Here is a 23,789-nt window from a genome sequence, read left to right as displayed (position 1 = left end):
CTAACTTCGGTCGGTGTTTCACTAGTTTCACAGTTTTCGGTATTTGTTTATCAGTTGCTTAGCTGTTCAGAAAAGCAGATCAGCTGTTCGTGTCCTGGGCTACTCCCCATAAGGGCGAGCCATTGTCCCGCCAGAGGCTGTCCCACTGGATTGTGGAGGCCATATCATCGGGCCAATGAGTGTAAAGGTTTGCAGGCCCCCCAGGGCCTGAGAGCTCATTCCACAAGGGGCAGGGCCATTTCATGGGCCCTTTTCAGGGGTGTGTCAGTGAAGGAAATTTGTGTGGTGGCAAGCTGGGCTACACCTCACACGTTTGTGAGGTTTTACAGGCTGGATGTTTCCGGACCGTCCTTGGCACAGGCTGTGCTGGAAGCTACGGCGCCGGGGTCAGTGTGACTCTCGGTTCAATATGATTTTGGCTTTGGGAAATTCATGCAATCCGGGAGTGGTCTATATTTCCCATAGTGAAACGGAGTTAGAAAAAGAACTTTAGGTTACTTAACGTAACCCCAGTTCTTTGATAACAGAGTGAGGTGTTTCACCAACACGTCCCTCCTTGCAGAGACACAGAAAGAAACCTATCTGGAATGATTCGTAAGGAGCTGGTCGACTGTGATTATATGAGGGGGCGTGGCCCTAGCACAATTCGACCTGTCTGTCACGGACAGAAGTGGGGTCATTGGAGCTTCCATAGTTGGTCACGCCGAGGCGATTCCCCTAGTGAAACACCTCACTCTGTTATCAAAGAACCGGGGCTACGTTAAGTAACCTAAAGTTTTCATTTCCAGATCTTTAAGGTGGATTTACAATAAGTAATTCATTTTATAAAGTGTTTTTATCTCAATAACATTAACAGTAAATCCTTCCATTTGTTTGGTCATTACATGGTCATTACATTCACTTTACAGTTTATTTTGAAAGCATTTCCTAAAGCAACGATAGTGATTCCCACATCGTTATATGTCTATTCAGTAGCGTTAAAATATCACAGTATTTAAATTACTAATATTGCTCAGTTATTCCCATCTGGTCCTTTTATCTACTATATAAATGGTTTTTAAATTGAATATACAAAAAATCTATGACATCAAGATGTATGTTTCTAGAGGGTTATAAAATGACATACTGTGATAGTAATGTCCCATCCCTATTGCTGAGATTTAAAGCTCTCCTTGTTAAATCTGGCCTTGTATGCAACTTTGCTACAGAATTAATGAACAAAAGGAAACAATTCAAATAGGACTCCAGGCTCACAAAAAAAGTACATTTGTATTCCTGGGTGGCATTGCGAGACTACTGCATCTATATAACATGACAAATAGGTGAGTGTTGTGCCTGAGATGAATCCAATAGCAGCAGCGTTTGTGTGAGTTGGGTGTGGCTGCACACTGCTCCTACATCTATGTATCTATCTTTGATCTAGCAGTCCTAACCTTAAGGGTAAAATTTGGATGAAGTTGGTCACTGGTGATGCTAATTTGGAGGGAATGGAAAAGCAGGAGAGAAATAATGGGGAGTGAATATGGAGGGACTGTGTGTAAGAGAAGGGAAACTGAGGAAAAGAAAACAGCAGGAGGAAGAAATGATGGGGAAGAGGAGAGGTGACACTCATGCTACGTTTCATTCCAAGCCCATGTTACTTGGCAGCCAATACACGAGCACAGCATGTGCACGCATACACACATAGACTCCAAAAAACAAGTTCAGCATTAGGCAGGGGTTTGTGAAGAAAGCCATTAATGAGAAAAGCAAGGGGCTGGAACAGACCAGGCAGAGAGATACAAACAAAAACACACTAGGGGCTGCGCATGCATGCACGCACACAGTCACACACACATGCACAGTTCTAATCCCCTTTACTAGTCTGAACACAGGAGAAAGCAACAGAGAGGCTTGTAGTTGAGCCATGCATTTTACAGTGAATTAACTTGCAGAAAGAGAGACAAAACCAATCAATTAATCCTCAATGCCTTATTGTGGTATGTAATAATCAATTGCTTACCTTAATTTTTCTGATTCCTCTTTGATTTCCTCTGAAGTAGAAAAAAAAGGGAAGAGGTTAGGGATGTAACGATTACCAGTGTAACGGTAAACCACGGTAAAAATGTTGACGGTAACAATTACCGTTTTCATTTAAAATATTCTTATTATCGCGGTATCTGTGTTTAATCCTTCCCAGCTTCATCCGAGGCTCCTGAAGTTGCTGCGCAGGCGCACTGCGCTCAGACAGGAGAAGGGGATAGAATGTAGAAGCTGTTCTAATACATGCTGTTAACGGACTTTTTTCTTTATCATTCTTTTCCCGACTTGTTGAAGTGAAGTGTGTAGCCCAGAAAGTAAGTTATAACTATTCTGTAGCTTGCTAAACTGTCATGGGTTTTACTGCCTTGTTATCTTTAATAAGTGTTCTGCTACGATGTGGAAGTTTAGCCCGTGTTACAACATGACATTTAGAGAGAGAGAGAGAGAGAGAGAGAGAGAGAGAGAGAGAGAGAGAGAGAGAGAGAGAGAGATATATATATATATTATCGCCTTGATAATATTGCTGTGTTTCTTATTGCATAGCTGATAGATACTTGTGCAGCCACGTGTTGATATTCAGGTTGTGTTAGGGATATTTGCTAGCAACGTGCAATCTCCAGTAAACAGACTAGCTTGTGGAGCCACGTGCTTAGCTACTAAAGGTGTATTACACCGTTTGCTCCATTATGGATATGTGTGCTATAATAGATGTGGCTTATTCTCAGTTTATGTTACTGAGCAATATGTTAAATTTATGTTAATTATTACAGAGAAATTAATGTAATTCTTAGTATTGTTTCTTGTAATATGCTGGTGACTATAACATTTAGTTTTTGCTAAATAATGTTCATAGTAAGTCAGATGCTTATTAATGTGCATTATTATTTGCTTATATTTCAGAACCACATCCAACTTCACATGTAACATCAAATACAACGTCATAGTTAACTTCATGTTGGAGTTGTAAATAAATCTTCCTGGATCTCAAAATCAGACATCTCTGGTCCAAGTTCTTACCAGATACCCTAAAGCGGGCCGGTGTTTCAGCAGCCAGTTTTCAATAGTTTTCACAAGCCTATTACCTATATTTTTGTAATATAATAAACACTGGTACACTTTTTGAAACTATTTCAGCTTGTGTAGGCCTATCAGTGCTTTCTGAACATATTGAACACACTTTTAAAAATACCGCGATAATACCGAAAACCATGATCATTTTGGTCACTATAACAGTGAGGTTAAATATTTATACCATTACATCCCTAGAAGAGGTGTTAAATTAATCAAGTATGAGCCTTGGGGAATGTCAATTCTGCAGTATTTCACTCTGCTAATGACACTGTGGGGAGTATAGCACATGTCAGGCATGGCAGCACAGAGGAATGGACTTATTTATGAAGGACAGTTTTTAGAAAATCTGCACAATATGCACAACTTAAGTGTTTGCACATCAGATCAGATGATTTTTTCAGAGCCTTGTAGGAAGCTGAAGCTGTGTGTGTCACTCCCAGAGGATTAGGCTACATACTGTACATACTGTGCTGTGACACTTGCAGTGCATATATAACATAACATTTTTGTGAATGTCACTGTGTCGTCATAGTGATGTCTTGTTGACATCCCACCCCCACGCAGAAAAGGAGCCTAGTTAATGTATTGCCTCAGCTGCAGCTTGGTCTCAAAAATGTAATCATTATTCACCCTGCGCTGTGTCCGTGAGCCAGGCCAACGTTTGTGTTTATTTCACAGATCTCTAGGCATGAAAGCAGTTGTATGAACTTGCTGAGCACTGGCACAGAAGAGCACAAAAAAGAGAGACAGACACACAGAGGGAGGGATGATGAGTGAGATAGAGAGACAGAAATAGAGCTGGAGAGAGCGAAAGAGAGGCCAACTGGTACTAGACATTAAAAGGGGGCCTTCAATGAGGAAAGCTTTTTAAAACACCGTGGCAATTGGCAAAATCCTCACAGAATTGCACCAGCCTGTGATGGTTGGGAAAAACCCCAGAAATGCAACAACAGCCCAATTATTTCACTGCTGGAAGGCTAACAGCCCCTTTAAAAGAAATCCACTTGCCGGAAGTATTTAGCACTTTACACTCCGTGGAATTAAATTAAGGCTGGTTTTCAACCATGTTTTACTGTACTACCCATGAGGGACATGCAGGGAAATAGTCTTGAGTAGAAGAAGCTACCGTCTGAAGCTAATCTATAAATCTGTTACATACATGTAGTCACAATTAGCCGACAGGAGTGAAACTGCTGAGTCACTGTGGATCCAAAATCTGACATGAGATCCAAGCACATATTGCCTTGTCATCTTTTCACATTATTATTCTGAAACAGACTGAATTGGAATGTGGAGCCTTGTCTGTCTTTCAGTTCTCTGTGTGTGTGTGTGTGTGTGTGTGTGTGTGTGTGTGTGTGTGTGTGTGTGTGTGTAAGTGAAATTTCACAGATCAAGGTGTTTGCACTGTTGATTTGTTTAACTGTTTCACGGTTTATAAATTCAATATTTGCGACATATTTTTAAAAGTCAATGAGTAATCGTGTTAAATACTCGTGATTTGAATATCGACCAAAATAATCGTGATTATGATTTTTTTTCATAATCGAGCAGCCCTAACTACTACTACTACTACTAATTAGTCTGTTGATTATTTTTCTATTTATCAACTAATTGTTTAGTCTATAAATGTACCAGAGCTCAAGGTGACATCCTTAAATTGCTTGTCTTTTCCCACTTATAGTCCAAAATCCAAATACATTAAAATTCATAATTAGATAATGAGAAAAGCATCCTCACATTTAACGAGCTGCAAATATTTGGTATTTTCCTTGATACATGACTTATGAATACTCAAATAACAATAAGGATGCAACTTATGATAAGAAGAATAAAAAAAGATGAGGAACCTAAACCAAGCTTTCAGAGGAGCTGCAGATGACAGTAAGAGTTTCCCAACGATCTACATAGTTTATTGTGTGGTGGATTATGTCAGGCTGCTCTATATATATATATATATATATATATATATATATATATATATATATATATACACACACACTAAGAAAAAGTAATATAATAGCTGCTCTTTAATAAAATACCACAACGATTAATCATTCATTATCAGAATTGTTGTTGATTCATTTTCTGTTGATCAACTCATCCATTAATTGACTACTTGTTTCAGCAGTAATAATATCACGATCATGAATGCTGCACTATGATACCCATGAATATCAATCTATAGAATCTTCTCGCTCGGTGTATTCCCTTCAAACTTTGAAATCCAAAAGGAGTTTTTCACCAAAGTGAATAATCAGCACAGTCCAACCTTTGATCTCTCCCTGCTACCCTTTCACTTTAGCTGGAGTGCTAGACAAAGCCCGACATCACAGAGCTGGACCCGAGAGAAAACTAGAGTAATATCACACTGTACTGCATGCTACAGTGAAAGTTGGTCTCTCTCCTGCTCTGCTGCTTAGTGTCTGTGCAGGTCTGCCGCTCTGTAGTCCATAATATAAAAGTTACAGCAGGACTCGAGAGGTCTCTTATCCAGGATGTGTGAAATTACAAACAAGCACTGACCTCAGGCTATTCTGCTTTTAATAAAACACACACACACACACACACACACACACTTTGATGGGAGGGGTAGGGATTGACATATTGTCTGTGTAGTAACCGTCAGATAATTAGCTTGGTGTGTCAGGAGTGTTGATGAGAAATTGTCACCCAAGGATTTGAACAGTGAAACCATGGCAACGGTGGGTGGTGTTGCTGATGAGAAAGAACAGATATATACGTGCTGGATACTCCTGGGACTGGGCAGACACGAGCAGCAAATTAAAGCTGTGGAATCACGACTGATCCGGCAACTACCAGTTTCAAAACAAACACACACCGTTACAGAGTGCAAACATATGCCGGGAGGCAGGCACAGGCAGCCGAGTGGGACTAAAACGCACATGCAAAACTATATCTCATCTCATTTTTATCAACTCAGCCATGATATAATCAGAACAAACACTGCAATGACTGAACCCAGTAGGAGAAAACTGAATACAAGTATTTTAGTCTGCATTTGCCTCGTAGCAGACAGGTGAGACATCACAAAATGGCTAATCATAGTCTGATCAGGTGTCCCGAAATCAACCAAACACTGGATAAAAACTTCATAAGCACAGGAACCCAAGAATACTTTACTGGGAAGTTGTAATTTAGTGGACAAGTTAAAAACACTGAGTCGATGAGTGGCAAGTTCTAAAGCAGCTTGTATCAAATGAAAATACCTCACATATTTCTGTGTTCTGTGGTAGGTTTAGAATTTTTTCTGTACAGGCTATAAGCCCAGAAATGGCAGCATTTTGTTACTTATTAACCCAACCCCACTCTCCCTCAGCTCTGCAACAGTCATACAAAATACCTTGAAGACTCTGTGTTCTGTGCCCCGGTCTGTCCCAGGATCTTGGTAGAACCAAAGAACAGCAGCAGTAGCGGTACTAATTCAGTGTAGTGGGTACAACCTCCTCCAAGCTGCTATCACACAATTCTACAGTGATGAGATGAAACCGAGTGTCTCAGCACTTTTCAATCGAATAGGTCCACATGAAAAAAAGGACTAGGGGCTTTTTGTCAATCGAGTGAAACTGAAATGAAGAGAAATGGACTACCACAAAACCCAAAATTTGTGCATTCATCGCATTGTCTCCACAAATTCATTATTCTCCTATTACCTCTTAAAAGCATATTCTCTAAGAAGCTAAAACTATTGTGTGAAAATACAACTGTGAAAATGAAGGCACAATAAAGGCAATCACTCCACTTGTTTGAACTGACTCAAAGAATCTATTAAAACAAATGGATTTGTACTGGAAACGCATTGTTAAGGAGTATAAATTGCTATAACTTTAGTCATAACACTTAATACTGAATTACAGCACAGGCTTGATTTTGCTCCCTCGTTACCATTACCATCATTGCTGTGCTGATGCTTCAGCAGTTGAGAATAGGATTACTGGCCCCCATGATGCTCCCCTTAAAACAAACACTATGGCTGAAACACTGCTTTTACTAAACCCCAGTGGGGAAGTGACATACATAATACACCTATTGCACTGACCTGATACATTAGAGGGAGGCCTTCCTGCTCTCCTGTGAGCTATAGCACGACCACAACACAAAGCCTTTGAGAGCTCCATAATGTATGAGAGTAGCCTGCTAAGCCCCCAATCACCTCCACCATTTCACTCATTTTTAATATACTTACTCCCCTCGTACCCTGACTTTGACCCAGATCCTTACAGTAGATGACAGTAAGACATTAAATGACCACCAAATTCCTTCTTAGAGTCATTTTAGGCCTACATCTCACTTTAGGCCTACATCTCACTTGTTTTTCATCATCAAGAGAAAAGTGGGTCAGATACATGTAGACATTTCCTATTTCTCTGGTGTACTACTGCATTGGCCTACTGCTCCTGGTACTTGAGCAGCAGTGTCCACAAAGGCCAGTTAACCAATCCGGTCCTGACCAAATACAGTGCAAGTGTGAGCCTTTTAGTCTGGTTTCAGTTTGTACTGAATCCCATATACCCTGATGTTGGCTTCTATTCAAGGGCCCCCTAAAGCTGCCTCTAAGCAGGGGAGAAGGTCAGTTAAAAGCTGGCTAATCATTTCTCCACTCTGCAGTCTCCAAGCCTGGATAAAGTGGGAAGAGGCAGATTTTTGAGAGCTAGCAAGTGTACAAAATGGACAGGCATGACTGCAGCGGGTAAAGGCACACACACTCCAGTCAGGTACTTCCCCTCTGTCAAATGGTATTGTAGCACCAACCAACAGTACTGTATTAATGGCCTTTGTCCTCCTGATGGGGAAATAAAACACTTCCTGAATTTCAGAAAACATTTAGCCCTGCAACTTAGGCTACTGTTTTGATACACAAAGTTGCTGAGTCAATGCTGCCAACCATTACTACATGATTAATACATGAAATATGCTGTCTGGTGAAGACAACACTGCACAAACATCCCTGTAGATCAGCCTTAGTGGCAGACTTATTAAAGCAAACATTATAGTAGTGCTGGGCGGTATGACCAAAAATTTGTATCACGGTATTTTTTTAAGATTCTAGCAGTTTCACGGTATATCACAGTATTTTCTTTCTTTTGCTTGACTGGGTCTTTATATAGGTTTAAAGTGGCTTATTTTACTGTCAGTATTCAATACTGTCAGAATATAAAAACAAAAAACAAACGTTTCAATGTCATCATGTTTACTAAAGGTTTTGATTACTAAAGGGTTTGCTTGGCTCCACAATATTATACAATAATGTTATATGAAGGAGAATGCATGAAACAGTTATATAATCTAAACTATATGCAAATTTAAAGTAGTAAAATAAACTTAAATTAAATAAATACACATAACTTTAACATGCTTCCTTTTCAAAACAAAATAGTTGTAAGATTGCTGTTTAAACACTACCTTGACCACAGGTAACGTTAGGTTGTTGTAGTACAGTGGGCGTAGCTCCGCTGTCAGCTTGCTTCGGTGTTTGAATAACGTTAGTGGTTTGGCAGAAGTATTTCGGCGAGGCAAGACATCTTAAATCCAGTGTTTTAATCATTGCTCTGAACCCAGCTGTCTTTCTCGACGGTCTATAGTGGGACCGTAGGTGGATTGTTATTGCGTTCATTAGGTTGCTCCGCTGCATGCTTGAGGTAACAGGCCTTAACGTTAGCACGGCCGAGTGAACCCTTCTTTTTCGACTCTCGAACTATCTATCCTATCCATCTTCACCATAACGTAACACCAGAGCACCACGCCTCTCAGTCACACCATGCGTGTTTAGAAGCGCAACATTGAAAAGGGTCCCATCTGAAACAGCAGCACAGCTTAGCGTTCCAAACGTTGTGTAATCAAATACACCGGTATGGCAGTATATTAAAAATTCATATCTTAACGAAAATATACACCGGTATTCGGTGTGAACCGGTATACCGCCCAGCACTACATTATAGCCTAGGTCCCTCACATCATCTGATATACGACACCTACATAACAAGGCTGTCTGTAAAAAATGCATGAGATGATGATGACATCAAGACAAAAGCTTAAGCACCTCCGCCCGAAGTCACCTCACACATAACAGCCAGATGCCAGATCTCTGTCAGCTATAATGTTGTAAAAGCATGGTAACAATTAGCATGGTGCATGTGTGATCGATCAGCCCTGTGTCTGAAGACTGTGGGCTATATGACAGCTACTGAAATCCTATGGGAAGGACAGCTGTTGTTGTGTGAGAGGAAGGCACAACCTTAAGTCTTCTTCCTGGGTGCCACCCTGCCTTAGTAGCGTGACAAAGCATTCCTAAGCCAGCAGCAGCAGCAGAGCACCCTGCAGAGGGTGTCCGCCACTGGGATGACTGATCGCCAGGACCATTAACACTGGAATAACAATTGATATCCCCTCCCCTGGTGCGTTAGTAGTCATGTAATGCGCGCTTGTGCATCAGCGCATTAAGAAAATGTAATGCCATCAGTTACTTGTGCTGCAAGTGTGACGACCCCTGCTGTGTCTGTGTGATTCACCCGTCTCTCTGACGCTGCAGGTGAATCGTTATTAGGGTAACCTGGAACACCCGAGTGTTCCCAGGTTATTTAAGCCTGGCTGCACTCTGCCTGCCAGTTGCTGCTGTTTGTTATGTGGCTTTAGTTTATCTGTATGCTTTGCTTGCACTTTACACTCACACACACACACACACATTCATCACTCATGCACATTTACACCAACGACTATACTGACAACCACACCCCACATCTTAATAATAAAGTACTTTTTTTTTTTTAAACTTAATCATGGTGTGTCTCCTATTTGTTGTGGCCTAAGAGCCGGATCATAACACAAGTAAGGACTATTAAAAAAGATTTCCTCAATCAGTGCTGAAATTGCAATGTTTATGTTTTTAACACTTGATGCTGACTTCTAGTAGCACTATACAGTTTTTTTTTTTTTTTTTTTTTAAAGAGACAGTCCTCGTTTTGTTTAGCTTTTGCATGCACACGAGAACCAGACGGGCATGTGTGTGTGATGTGATCCTGCCAATGGTTTCACACTACTCCACTGATCAACAGGTGGGGTAACATGCCAAGATACACAGCAATGCACCAACAAAGGCAAGGAAGAAGACTGCTAGCTAGGGCTGGGCGATATGGAGAAAATCAAATATCACGATATTTTTGACGTGTAATGACTAAGTGGGTAAAGGTTACGACAGTCTGGTAACTTTAACACATTTGTTAGAACTCACTAGGGCTAATCTAGCCTAACGATTAATCTAGCGATTATTTTTTCGATTAGTCGACTAATCAAACGATTCATTTTTCAATTAGCGATTATTTTCCCATTGCTCAATTATTAACAATTTACACAAAACAAATTTCAATAAGGTTCAAATCTCTATTTATTAAAATTGTTTAACACTGCACTGTTCAAGTAAAATGAATTTGTAGTGCAACCTGAAGCCAGATCAATGATGATCAGTCAATTAACAACTAAATAAAGTCACTTTCAGGAGGAATACAAAAATAAAAACTTAAACAGAGCAAGTGCAAAAAGAGTAGCCTGTATTTGCTTTTTTTTTAACAATAGTAGGTAAAATAATGAATAAGCTATTGTTTAATCTTTTTTGTAAAAAAAAGTGCAGTTTTAGCAACATATGAAATCAGCTGTATCAAATAAATATTAATAATAAAACAAATTAACATTTCAAGTCTTTCCACTTTCAGGAGGGATACACAAATAAAAAAAACTTAAAAATAAAAAAACAGTAAAAAAAGTGCAATTTTTCTCTCTCCTTTCTAAAAAGGGAATTATGAGCCCGAGCCTGATTTAAACCAGAACATTTTTTAATACGTGGGGCGTTATAACTGAAGTTATAAAGGACTCGTGAGATATCTGAAACAATCTGGCCTGGTTACGCAATTATCAAAGACAGTGCTACAGATGGGGGAGACGCAGCACGGTTTACCTCACACTCAAGTCAGTGCAGGACATACTGTATACGGGTGAGCTACGGGAGAAGCTGGAGAGGCATAGGTGAGCAGAACTTACGGTGTTTTGCTGCTGTTATCCTGACTCAGGGATTATTTTACAAAGTCTACAGACTACCACGTTGTTGTTGGCATTATGAGTAAAATACTCCCACACTTTAGAAGACCGTGTGCAAGCCTTTTTCTCAACGTGTTGTTGAACTTGTGAGGAATCCATACTTGTGCTGTTGCTGGAGGCAGCCATGTTATTTTAAAATTTCTACGCAAGATGTGTCGACGCAAATTATTTGTGTCGACGCATTTACGTAATCGATGACGTCGTCTACGTCGACAAATTGTCCCAGCCCTAGACCTCACCAATGCACACAAAGCGTTTTGGTGAGTAACACTACAAGAAAAGTCCACAGGGCACCTTTAAATACGTTTTTTTAGATATACAAAGTTATGATTTTGTGTACATTGAGTACCAAGTGTGTTAGAAACAAATGCTTTCATATTTTTTTAACTGTGACCATCCATCCTTTTTCATATACAACAAAGGTCCATAATACAGCTGCACATTGCCCCCATAGCCTAAATGAGGGCTACATTATATTTGGAAACCAATGAAATGTTGTTGTGCTTGATAGCCATAACAAATGTAGCCTGCATCACAGCTGTCCTGTAGTGTTTTGTAAAGGGTCTTACAGTGTTTGTGTATAATACCCATGAAGAGTGAAGTGTCAGTGTGAAATCTGTTGTGAAAGACGGTTTGGACGGGATTTTCATTTTCGTCCCAAGCATAAACAAGCAACCATTATTTCAACTCATGGGGGCTCTGCTCGCTGACGCATGCTGTCAATGTGGACACTTTATTCAAAATACCCGTCTGCTATTCGTTTGTTCATGCAGCCCTGCCGTTCTCCTGTGTAAAAGTGTGCAAAAAAGGTGGCTGGGTTAGCTCAGTTGGTAGAGCAGGCGCACATATATAGAGGTTTACTCCTTGACGCAGCGGCCGCTGGTTCGACTCTGACCTGCGGCCCTTTGCTGCATGTCATTCCCCCTCTCTCCCCTTTCATGTCTTCATCGGTCGTGTGGAAATAAAGGTTTAAAATGCCCCCCAGTGTACAAAAAGAGATGGCACACCTGGAGTGCAATGGATTTACAATAAACAAAGTAATGTTGCATATACATGGCTACTTTAAAATCCTTATACCATATAAATTAAAAGGTTGAAAAAGAAGACGCGACATCTCTTACCAAAGCCTAGCTATCTGACAAAGTACCCCTATCCACTTACTGGACTCATGAGACACACACACACAAAATTTAGAGTAGACTTAAACAGTCTGTAAAGCAGATAGAGCCATTGCAATGACCTGAACACACCTGGGCAAATATTCTTGCTGACTAAAGCTGTTGTATCAACACTAATTCAATAAGTAGACATTCTGCAATCACCTAAGAAGCCGACAGAATCACAATCAAACATGCACAGATACAGTACACTCGCATTTAATATGCATGCACACACACATGCACACACCAAAAATCTCATGAGAGCTCTAACATTTCATCAATTAAGTCACGGTAGAGCCTGCACACGGCTGCTCCCCTTGCAGGAGGGACAGAGATAAACTGACAGCTCTCTGGAGACACTCTGCAGTACGTCACAAGACCAGCAGCAAGAAAACAGCCTCGCTGGGAGGGAGACAGCAGGTTCAGACATACTGTATAGGGTGAGGAGAGGAAAGGGAGAAAGCGAGAGAAAGCAGGGACAAGGACGAAGCTGGCTTCCAAAACAAATTTGCTATATAAACATGTCTCTCGCCAGCTCTATGGTTTGTGTCCACATGTTGCATGAGTGTGTGTGTGTGTGCTGCTCATATTACAAGGCTACTAGAGAGGAACAGTATGCTAGGTCTCGTTTTACACTGAAGTAAGACATGTTTGGTTCTTTCTGTGCGTAGTCTTATACATTAAAATCCAGTACCACAAAAGGAAGGAAGAAAGAAAAGAAGGAAGAAAGAAAAAAGAAAAGGGCACAGAGAAGGAAAAATGGAAAGAATTTCAATGCATCCTAATCACTTCCTGCCCTTTGGTTGGGTCAAAAATATGGATGATAACAGAACACCTTCCTAATGGGCTTCCAACAATCTTTACAAACACACAGACACAGAGGAGAGGTTAGAGGTCTGACTCAGTCTCCATCACCTGAGCAAGGAGCTGGAGAAGAAAGGGCATTCCACCTCCCGCAGTATCATTATCATTTCAAAGAGCTTAGAGCCCATCTGCATCTGGCATGGATCCCATGGTTGGCTCAAACCACTCTGATTGCAGTGATCAGCTAAAATTCAATCCAGTGCCTGATTGCATTCACCTCAGTAAAACACAGTGGTCACGTTGACTGTGTCTCCAGATATGGACCACTGACTGTGCAGGATGTTCAAGAAGGTAAAGACAAAAAGCTGTGCGAGTGTGGCCGGACAGAATAAGCCATCTATACATGATCCATGGTAAAACCGCTCTGCGCTGGCCGTTCCATTGTTTTCCTATGGGGAGAGCGGTGCCGCCCAACTAGGTGCAGCACTACCCCTGGCGTCGCACACACACCGCTTGGAATTGCCACCAGGAGCTGTGCTTAAATTCAAATTATTTCAACTTTGACCTCGGTGCCGCTGACCTTTCAAGGCGCAACCAATTCCAGAAGCAATGATGACGTATTGCGCTGTGCTTTGCCTCATTGCTCTGTGCCCTACCTCATGGTTTTGCCACAGATCATGTGTAGGCGACTTAAGAGAAATAAGCTGAGGGGACAAGAAAAGGACCCTCAGGACTCAGATGGCCATAATCTGGCTTTATGATGGTGCCAGATGTAAAAAGTAAAGATGTATCTCCAATAAGTGTCCAACATTGACCCCATTATCCAGGCTGTGAACATTATTACATCTCTGGTTTGATTGTTTTCAAGAAACAGTTTTGGGAATAGTTTGTAATGAGACAATGTCCATAGGCATTATAATAAAGACTACACTGTAGCTTTGTGCTGCCAAATTTGGCTAACCTACGGATTAATCTGTGTGTAGATGTACACCTCCACCTCCTACCAAACATAGATAAACAAAGAGCCTGAGAAAAATCAGCCCCCTGACATTTATATTGTCCAGCCTGAAAGGCAAGGTTGCACAGCAGTAATTACATTTGGAGGGGAAGAAGGAAACACTGTCAGAGGTTGTCTGGGCTACCTAACCGTGCGTGCGCTCGTGTGTGTGCACGCCTGTATATGTGCGTTACGTCTGTGTGCGTGTGTCCAACCAACCCCCTCACTCGCACTTGCATAAGCCTGTGTCTAATCACTAGTCTCACTGCCATGGCTGAATCGAGGCTCTCATTTCTTAGCCAAAAAGTCATAAAAAAACTCAGCCTCCACAGGGCCTTGATTACTCAGCTGTTGGCTTTGTTATTGAAATGAATTCATCTTTAATAACTCTGCTGCTGATACATGATTTGGCACTTTTCTGCTGCTATGAATTGCACTTTTTGCCCTCTGAAATGGGGCTATTATTATTGTGCTGGACAGTGGTGCACAAGCTGGAGATAATAGCTAGTCAATGGAAGATAAATATGTGTACTGTGAACTGCATCCTCCTCAGCTCATTCAGCCAAAGTGCTCTTTCTCATCCAACCTGCCCTCTTTTAGGTCCCAGCATGCTTAGCGGCAAGCTATGATGGAGTAAAAGCCTCACAGAGGTGCTCTATGTGAGACAAACTTTGCAGTTATTGTGCATACCGTTACATATTTTAAAAGCGGATAATGTAGTTTTTGGACATATTTGTTGAAACACCTTTTCAGGTTAAGATTATGGTTAAGGTTAACTGACACTTGGGAGCTGGCGTTGCTAGGAGACGCATCGTCAACTTCCATAGTGTGCTACTGCCTAAAAGGACGAGATGACCAGACTTAAAAAAAAAAAAAGCTCACTGCAACTGGTTGTTCTGTAACCTACGCACACCATATATTACCAAGTGATTTAAATTATACAGTGATGTACAGAGTCACAAAGTAAGGCAGGAAATGCTTACACCACAGATGGGAGTAACTTCAGGAATTGACGTTATATTATAAACTTATACATCTTATGTTCCTTTCCACACAGATATTGCACTTATCAAATTACTAGTACCTACTGTGTCAGTCAAAACCAAAAATGAATGCTCGCTGGAGAGATCCATTTAGGATTGGGCATCGAGAACCGGTTATAACTTGCAATTGTTTAAAAAAAATTACGATTCCAATGGAATTGTTTTGTTTTTGTTTGTTTGTTTTTTTTAAATCGCAATCGTCTGGAGAATTTCCGTAGCGGGCACACTACTTATGTGACCCGTTTCAACTCCACCCCTCAAAGAAGAATCGGAATCAATGAAAAACGGAATCAAAAGGAGGAATCGAAATTTGAATCAGCATTGTTAAAATCAAAAACGATGCTCAACCCTAGAACCATTGAACAATTATGGCCAAGTAAGTACACAAGTCAAAAACAAACACCATGGATATACTGTATACACTGATTCAGTAGCAAAAATGTATTTTCAATTTCAGTTCAACTGAAATTTTCTTCAGCGTAACATTGCCTCCTTTACTCATGCCTTTTCCACCCTCCATCTCCCTCGGTAATGGTGATGTGTTATTTGCTTGGTACCAACCAAGTGCATGGGCAATTACAGATAATAGATAAACACAAAATAGATAATACAGATAAATACAAGCAACACCAGATGAAACAGAAACAGAGGAGGAAGAGAGAAATGAGAGGGTTTTTATTCATTCGTCTCATCTGTTTGCGGTATAATTAATTTATCACCTGTCCCGGGACTGAAGGAGGCATCAGTGGAGAGAAATAATGTATTATGTATGGAGGTATCACTGTAAAAAAATAAATAATAAAAAAAGGAAGGAGGAAAAAAAAACAGATTTTTCCTTCTAAATTCTAAACGGTCTTGTCCGTATATATATATATATATATATATATATATATATATATATATATATATATATATATATATATATATATATATATATATATATATATATATATAAAAAAGGATTATTAATGCTTTCAGAGCGACCACTGGCCCTGCCGTGTTGACTACTCCACTGCTCATCTGAATACCAGTCAACCTTTGGGGTTACAAGCTGCTTAAGTGTCACTTATGGCGCTTTTCCATTACATGGTACCTGCTCGACTCGCCTTTTTTGGTTTTCCATTACGAAAAAAAAGTACCTGGTGCCTGCTAACAGGTACTTTTTTCAGTACCATCTCAGTCGAGGTTCCAAGCGAGCTGAGGTGAGCCGAAAAGGTGATGTGAAAGCGACAGACGGGGGTGTCCTACTATTTTTAAATAGTTTAGCCAGCTGTGTTTTGTTTTGCTGCCTCCAGCTTCATTTGAAACTATAAATGTGTCTTCTGGCTGTGGCAACAACAACACATCTTCAACGTTCTGTCTGTGTGTGTGTGTCGCGTTAGGTCACGGCAGTTTCCTGCGGCGCCGCTTGTTTTACAGTTCTGCGGAGGCTCCAGGCAGAGCTTTCGCCATAGCCTACGTACACACACACACGGCCGGCTCGACGCACGCACCAGCGCACAAGTATAAACATCAGGCCACTTACATAGGCTACGGCGAAAGCTCTGCGTGGAGCCTCCACAGAACTGTAAAACAAGCTCAAGTGGCCTGATGTTTATATTTGTGCGCTGGTGTTTGCGTCGAGCCGGCATATAACGACCAGCCACGCTGAGGCGGTACTAAAATCTGCAATGGAAAACGGACGCACAGTGTGCTGAGTCGAGTCGAGGCGAGTAGAGTCGAGGCGAGTCGAGCAGGTACCATGTAATGGAAAAACGTCATAAGTCTGGAGGGGAGACACGAGACAGAAACCAAGCACAGGTTCTCATCCTTTCTTATGTCTCCCTTTCCTTCAGGGAAATGTAGCAGTAGACTTGATTGTGGAACAATTTATCACAACACATTTACTATACTTTTCAACACATACAGCACATTCAAAATCCAGGTGAGACCTCTTGCCCTTTGGACTGAGAACTACTTTCTCCAATTTTAATAAGCAATGGAATAATAAATAAGGCAAATAATAGTAAGCTGCAGCCCTACAACAGGCTGGAAGGGGAAATACTGCCACAAAGCATGTCTGCTTTTCCAATAGAGTTTAGTCTAGTATGGTCTCCCATTTGTTTGTAGCTCCACTGTGGAAGAAGATAAGGATCTTTTAAACTGCACACATACATGCACATATATCTGTTTCCAAGTCAAACAGTGGAACATTTAGTGCCATTTACAGCAGCCTGACAAATAAAGGTGACATAAAAATGTAGCTGACAGCTGCCATCTCTTCCCTTATTAAAATGTTCTCATCCAGTTTCATCAGCAGTTACCTAGTTGGCCTCCGCTGCATGGAAATCAGAATGAAACTGCCTGATTCTAACTTCTGGGCTGATACATTTCTGTCAGGAATATGAAGGATGCTGATAAAAAAGCTTGTCAGGTACACAAATCAGGAAAGCTTTCATTATTCATCCGAGGCTTGCCTTGACATCAGCTCTCAGCTCTTGCACTTCATATTTTGGAAAAGCTTTGTGGGTCTTTCGGGAGTCGTGGTAAAAACCTTAACGAACAAACAGAATCATTTATAGCCTGGTGCTTATCATGGGTGAGCATGTGGTGACTATGGTGCAGCTTATCGTGGAGGAGCATGTGTTCGCCATCCTAATGATCAGAGGTACAGTTGTCCCATTGGCTTCCCTGCCAGGTTTGCCAACTCTGAAGAAAAGGTGGCCAGTGAATGCAGTGGCCTTGAATTTGGTGCAAAAGAGCACTCTTTTTGATTTTGTCTGTATTTACAATTTATTCAAGGTTCTTTTGACCTTGGATAGGAAAATGTTTCGCCACCATTGAACCATGGTTTGGTCTAAATTAAGGACACGTCCACACGTACCAAAACAATCTTTATTTCCCCCGTCTTCCCTGGCATCGTTTCAAGAATATATGCGTCCAAACGGATCCATTTGTAAATGACTCAACACGCTACTTCATATTCCAGGCCTATAGATGGCGCTGTTTCTGCTACAGAAATTCACCAAAAAACAGAGAAGAGGCAGAGCATGCGCATAAAGCTTGTGCGCTGTATACAAACAGACAGTAGAAGAAGAAACCAAACACAAGAAGACAACGACGAAAATGGCTAGTGCAAGGAAACCAGAAATAGAAAGCATGTAGTCCGCCGTTGTTGTTGTGAAACGTCGTCGCGGGATAAGAGATCGAAGGCTAGAGGTCGAGGGGTGTGGCGATGACATCATTGATACGCAAGTATGCGGCTTCGCTGTCCAAACGACGACGCAAGGACGGCGTTTTCAAAATTTTTCACCCTGGGACCAGAATTAAAAAAAGTGCGTCTTCAGGCGGTGCGTTTACAGGATTTGTTTAGTCAGTCGGTCGGCCAAAACGATGCAAAACGTGCGTTTGCTCCAAAAAGCATTTCCATGTGGATGGCCCCTAAATCTTACAGTGAAGCAAACATCCCATGTATGAGCAGGAAACACTTCTTAATCATTAACAAGTACATTGCGCGTAGGGATGTTAATGATTCATTGATAATGATTTCTAAGCCTTTGATTATAAGATGGTAAGACCATAATGTAGCAGAGAATCAATTAAGGAAATTGCCTCAAATCTGCATCTCTTTCATAGCTTTCTTTACGGAAACATCTGAATCACAAGTATCTCTAAGAGGGAACACTTACCTTCAGATCTTCTGAATTAAAGTGATCAAACAAATCAACATAATATCTTCTTACTTCGAATTGTTCAAATTTTTTTTAAAATGGATTTACCAGTCTAGGAGCTCCCAAAGTTAGAAAAGTCAGTAACAAAATGCCCAACAACATCACCAACTTTCATCTGCACCAGACATAACACTTGAAAGAAGAAAAGGTTCATGTCGATGAAGAGGAGGAGAAGGGGACTAATGAATAAATTAAAAGAAACAAACACTACCATTGTAGCGTGGCAAGGGGCAGTGGACCATTTCAATATAGCTACTAGCTCCTGGTTTATTGTAATTTTGTTTCTCATATCCACCCCATGTTGCAAAGCATTCAGCTTTAATGAATGTCAACAGACCACCAGGAACACCACAGGCACTCAAACGGTCAATATCTTCAAGCAAGAAAGTTGACAAGCCAAATGACAACGATAACGTTTAATTGCTTGCAACACAACTATCTGGAATAAAATTCACACACTGACTTCACATCGACCCATAAAAATCAAAGGCCACCTTACCCACCCAGTGTGAAACTGCTGAAGTAAACGTTAGAAGAAAATCAAGAATTTAGAAAGCAATGAGAGCCGGATGTTTCTCTCAAGTGTTGGTGGATCAAACCAGAAACAAAATACCGCTTGGATTTCGTCAGGGGGCAATGGAGATGAATCAAATGGGATGTCCATATTGCTCTGTCTGCTTGATGTGTTAGTAGGTACATTGTTGGTAACATGTTCATTTTGTCCACACTACAACGTATTGACCTACATTTCAGCTACATCTACAGAGTAAATCATTTATCTTGAGTGATCCGTGACAAAAGGAAATAAAGTGAGTATACAACAAAGCTTCAGACATAGTGGAGTTCTCTTTCCAGTGACTGCCTCCAAAATCTGGACAGAATACACATCTGCATGGAACAAAAATTGAGGAATCAAGAAAGCATCTGCAACAGGTTTCCATGTTGCTGTATCCTAAGATGATACGCCCTAAGGGGAGAGATAATGAGCAATGTGCTCAGCAGGACTCAACTCTTTAAGTGACTACTAGCCTGGATACAAGTACTCACTCCTCTTAGCGTGGTAGCTTGTACAGAGTCCCCTGCGTTGGCTTGTCACATTCACAGTATGACTGTTTTGCAGCAGCAGTGAAGCTACGTGAACATCTTAAGTCAGAGAGGAGAGGTTGGGTTTAAAAACAATAAGACCATCCACAAAGCCGGCATCATGTGAATCTTGCAATGCGTGATAGCAATGAACCAGAGCTTCTATGTTAGCTTCTGAGACGTGATAGGCAGCTACAGCCTGTGGGTCTTTGATATTTTGAGTTAACTGTCAGACTTACCCTCTGTCTGTCTCTTGCTTTCAGACAGCTCCTCTCAAAGAAGCCGTCGGTGCGATCCAAAGATAATAGGAGCCTACACCGCTACAGTTTAAAGTGTGAGAAATTGAGATGGTGTTCTTTTTGGGAAACTGCTGAGTGACATTTTGATAATCCAAGAGAAAGGTCAGTTTGGGAGGGAGGAGGGTGGACTGTCTGGCAAAGGTAGCCTAGCCGGAGCCTTTTGCCTCATTCCTATGCATTAAAACCAAACAGTGATAATTCATGAGTCTATATGCGAAATATGATCAAATAGTTATGAAAAGCTGAATAAAATATACTATATTGTCTTATACAAGCAAGAATTCAAACAATACCTAGTTTTGCACTGTGAATAACAGGAGAACGTTCAGTGACAGCAAAGAGGAGACTTTGGCACAGACACTCTCTGAGATGTCTCAAAGCCCCAAGAGCTGGAGGGGATTACGTAAGTCACTCAGTATACTGGGTCAGCCGGTTGTTTTTATATGAACTTCTACTGTACCACTGCTACGCTCATTACAGAGATCATTTCATAGATTTTAAGTTCAGTTTTTCCTGAATATTGTTCTTTTATTTTCTGACCTGAGGAGACTCACAACCCTTGACGGGGTGACTAACACTGCTTTTAAAAAGGGAAAGTACACCCTTAAATAGAATTCTGTGTTAAGTGGTGAATATTAGTTAGTAGCATAGAGACAGAACGTAGTGGTGATGTCATCTGAAGAAAAGAAATATGGTGCTGCTCCATAAACAGTGAATTACTGATAGGATGCTATATGACAGTCAGCAACCATGATGGGTTTTTATTGGTTTGTGAATGTTTTCTGACTCACAACCTACATTTCAATAAAACCCATGGTCACCCAGGGTGACTAATTCACTTACAATGGACAAAGTGTCGCCTGATGACATCCTCAATTCAAGTCCCTATGCTCTGATTCCCAGGTAAGGGGATAATACTGACTCCAGCTAGATCACTGGAGCAATTCATGGTGTATTTACCTTTTCAACCCATGCTAGTGAGAGCCTCACTCTTTCAATAAAGGCTAACCTCTTGCACTCCCCACTGTTGCTCTGCACACAATGAAGTGGGGGATGGAATATATAATTTTTCTGTAGGTGTGTTGGTTTCACAAAACATCAGAGCAAGCCTAGACAAACACGATTGGTGTATTTAGCCTTCAAGGCCATTTCAAAACCCTACAACAGCTGAATGAGTTGGTAACAGCAGCAACTGTCAGGACAGGTTGGATGCTTGGCTGCTGCACAACATGGACTCATTGTTTCTTTGGTAGTGTCATGTTACTCCCTTTGCAAGACAACCCCCAGCTTGTTCCAACTCAGAAACAGAAAAAGTCTGGCATGGGAAAATAACATTGGCTATGGTATAGTAATTGTTAATTATTAGCTGCTTTGATTCTATGTGAATTTATGTTTTGTTGATATTTAAAAAAAATAGTTTCCGCAAGGACGTGTTTCGGAAAATCCACCTGCTAACAAAGTTTCATAAAGCTACAGCATACAGTTAATTTACAACCGGACGTTAAGTGATGTTTACTTCAAAATAAAAGCACAGTCAATGTGATAATTAGCTGGCATGGTCTTGATACACATGCGATACGTAGAGAAAGTTCGTTATTTCATATTCATTCTTTCTTATTGTTTTTTTCTTCAATTTAGTATTACCATGTATTGGTGTTATCAGTCTCACGTGTATTTCAGTTGTCATTTTATTTCAGATCTGACCGGAAATCACGTCTTATTATTACCAACAGCTTGACGTTGTTCTAGCATAGAGGTGCTAGTGCTACTGGCAGCTGACACCTTCTGCCCTCACTGACCCGACTTCACACGTAGTTTTACAAAAAATAATGATGACGAGAGCCCAGAGTATTCAATGATTTAACTGGCGAATAAATAAAAGCTCTAAAAGGACAAATATGTCTACAACAATCTAGTGAACGGGCACTGCTGCGTCTTATGTACATTACCAGGAAGAGACACTAACATCTCACCTTCATGGGGTTAAACACATGGAATTAAGCAGTTTAGATAAATATAGTTTACACTTGACGAATGTATGAGATGTAGCTGTTGGTTTGCTTGATATCGACGGAGGATACAGCCGTCAACAACTTTGTTTTCTGTCTAGTGCTCGGCCTTTTCTCACATCGCTACTAGTTTCGCAGCATCGGTACAGCGTTGCAAACACCCACCCTCTTGCACCATTTCCGTGTTCTACACGGAATCATTTCCACGGAGCCCGTGCCACGTCAATTAAGAACGAAGGTTTTCCTTTATTATAATGTAACACAATAAGACATTATAAGCAGCCAGCATTTATGAATGTAAAATACACTGTGTTGCCAAACACTGCGACATTGTGGCAGGATAACCGGTTAAAGTGAAAGGGTGCATGACGTGTCTAAATCAATGAGTCCAAGACTGCAAAAATGTGCAGCTAAAACAACATAACTTACCAAGTGCCACCTCGCAGGCTTTGCGCAATTGTGAATGGTGAGCCTTTTTCACCTCCTTGTCGGCCAGGATCTTTTCCAAAGCTCGTGTTAGGAACATGTTTTTCGTCTTTTTGCCCTCAAACATGTCGCACCGGAATTTAAGGCGAGGTGTGCGTGGTCCCGAGGGGGGCTGCAGCCGCCTCGAATGGAGATGTATTCCTTTATAAATGTCAGCCACAGAGCCCCTAACAGACAAACATAAATAAACACAGAAGGTGGGGTAAATCCCTCAGATTTCCATTAACGACCTGCCTCCTGCGCCATGTTGGAGAGAGGAAACGACGTCACGTACGTTCGAGAACGGCCGCAGTGGGGCAGCAGGGAGATGAGCGTACTCTTCAGCTAAGCTTTCGTGTATAAGCCTATGGGCGTATTAAATGTGAAATAACTGGCATATATGCATGGTATGAATTAAACCAGCATGCCACATTCAATGTGTGCAGAATTTCTTTCTTTTTTAGCTGAATAAAACATGTCACTTTTCCACTTAAATAGCCTACTTACAAATATATAGGCATTATACAATGTAGGCAACTTATGTGTGAGATGTAAGTGCATTTATATAAGGCTGTATTTTGTTGTGTGAATAATAGTATGAACAGGAAAACTGAGCATCCAATTTTTTTTTTTTGACAGCTAAATTACAGGTTTTCAAAATAACGGAAGACGTTTCCTCAGATGATATTTGAAAATAGACATGTTTCACTCAAGCCAAATATTACTGATGTAAACACATCTTGCCTGAAATTAGATTTTTTTTTTGTCACCCCAACCCATTTTGTATGGTTATTTTTTCCTCTTCAATATAATCATAAAGAACGTAAACATAATCTCAAAACATTAGCTCAGATTAAGTTATTGTCTATAGTCATTGTTGCAATTATCACTATACCTTTTTGTTCAACTCTGCCATCACTTTGCTTACTGCTTCACCTCATCTGTGACTGTGCGTGTGCTACACTGCCTTTTACAGCCTTGCACAACTTTGCACAACTTTAAGCAATATCCAACAACAAA

At 40.8% G+C, this 23,789-nt stretch overlaps 1 protein-coding gene across 7 annotated transcripts in view; it reads right to left on the bottom strand.

Annotated features, from left to right (window-relative positions):
- The window catches only part of arfgef1 (ADP-ribosylation factor guanine nucleotide-exchange factor 1 (brefeldin A-inhibited)), a 55,378-nt gene extending 32,311 nt beyond the window's left edge, over positions 1–23,067 (bottom strand). For 5 of the 7 annotated variants that reach the window (XM_078281274.1, XM_078281276.1, XM_078281279.1 and 2 more), the window contains exons 1-2: positions 22,734–23,067; positions 2,003–2,033 (exon numbers count right to left, since the gene is read on the bottom strand). In XM_078281274.1, coding sequence (XP_078137400.1) covers positions 2,003–2,033; positions 22,734–22,857 — 155 coding nt within the window. In that variant the 5' untranslated portion in view covers positions 22,858–23,067. The remainder of the gene's footprint in view (positions 1–2,002; positions 2,034–22,733) is intronic. The other 2 variants (XM_078281280.1, XM_078281281.1) reach the window with 1 other exon arrangement.
- Positions 23,068–23,789: the final 722 nt, after the last annotated feature.

The sequence above is a fragment of the Sander vitreus genome, chromosome 22, assembly GCF_031162955.1.
Source record: "Sander vitreus isolate 19-12246 chromosome 22, sanVit1, whole genome shotgun sequence".
In the NCBI taxonomy this organism is placed as follows: domain Eukaryota; kingdom Metazoa; phylum Chordata; class Actinopteri; order Perciformes; family Percidae; genus Sander; species Sander vitreus.
Note: the sequence above shows the minus strand (reverse complement) of the source record. Positions and strands in the feature narration are given on the sequence as shown.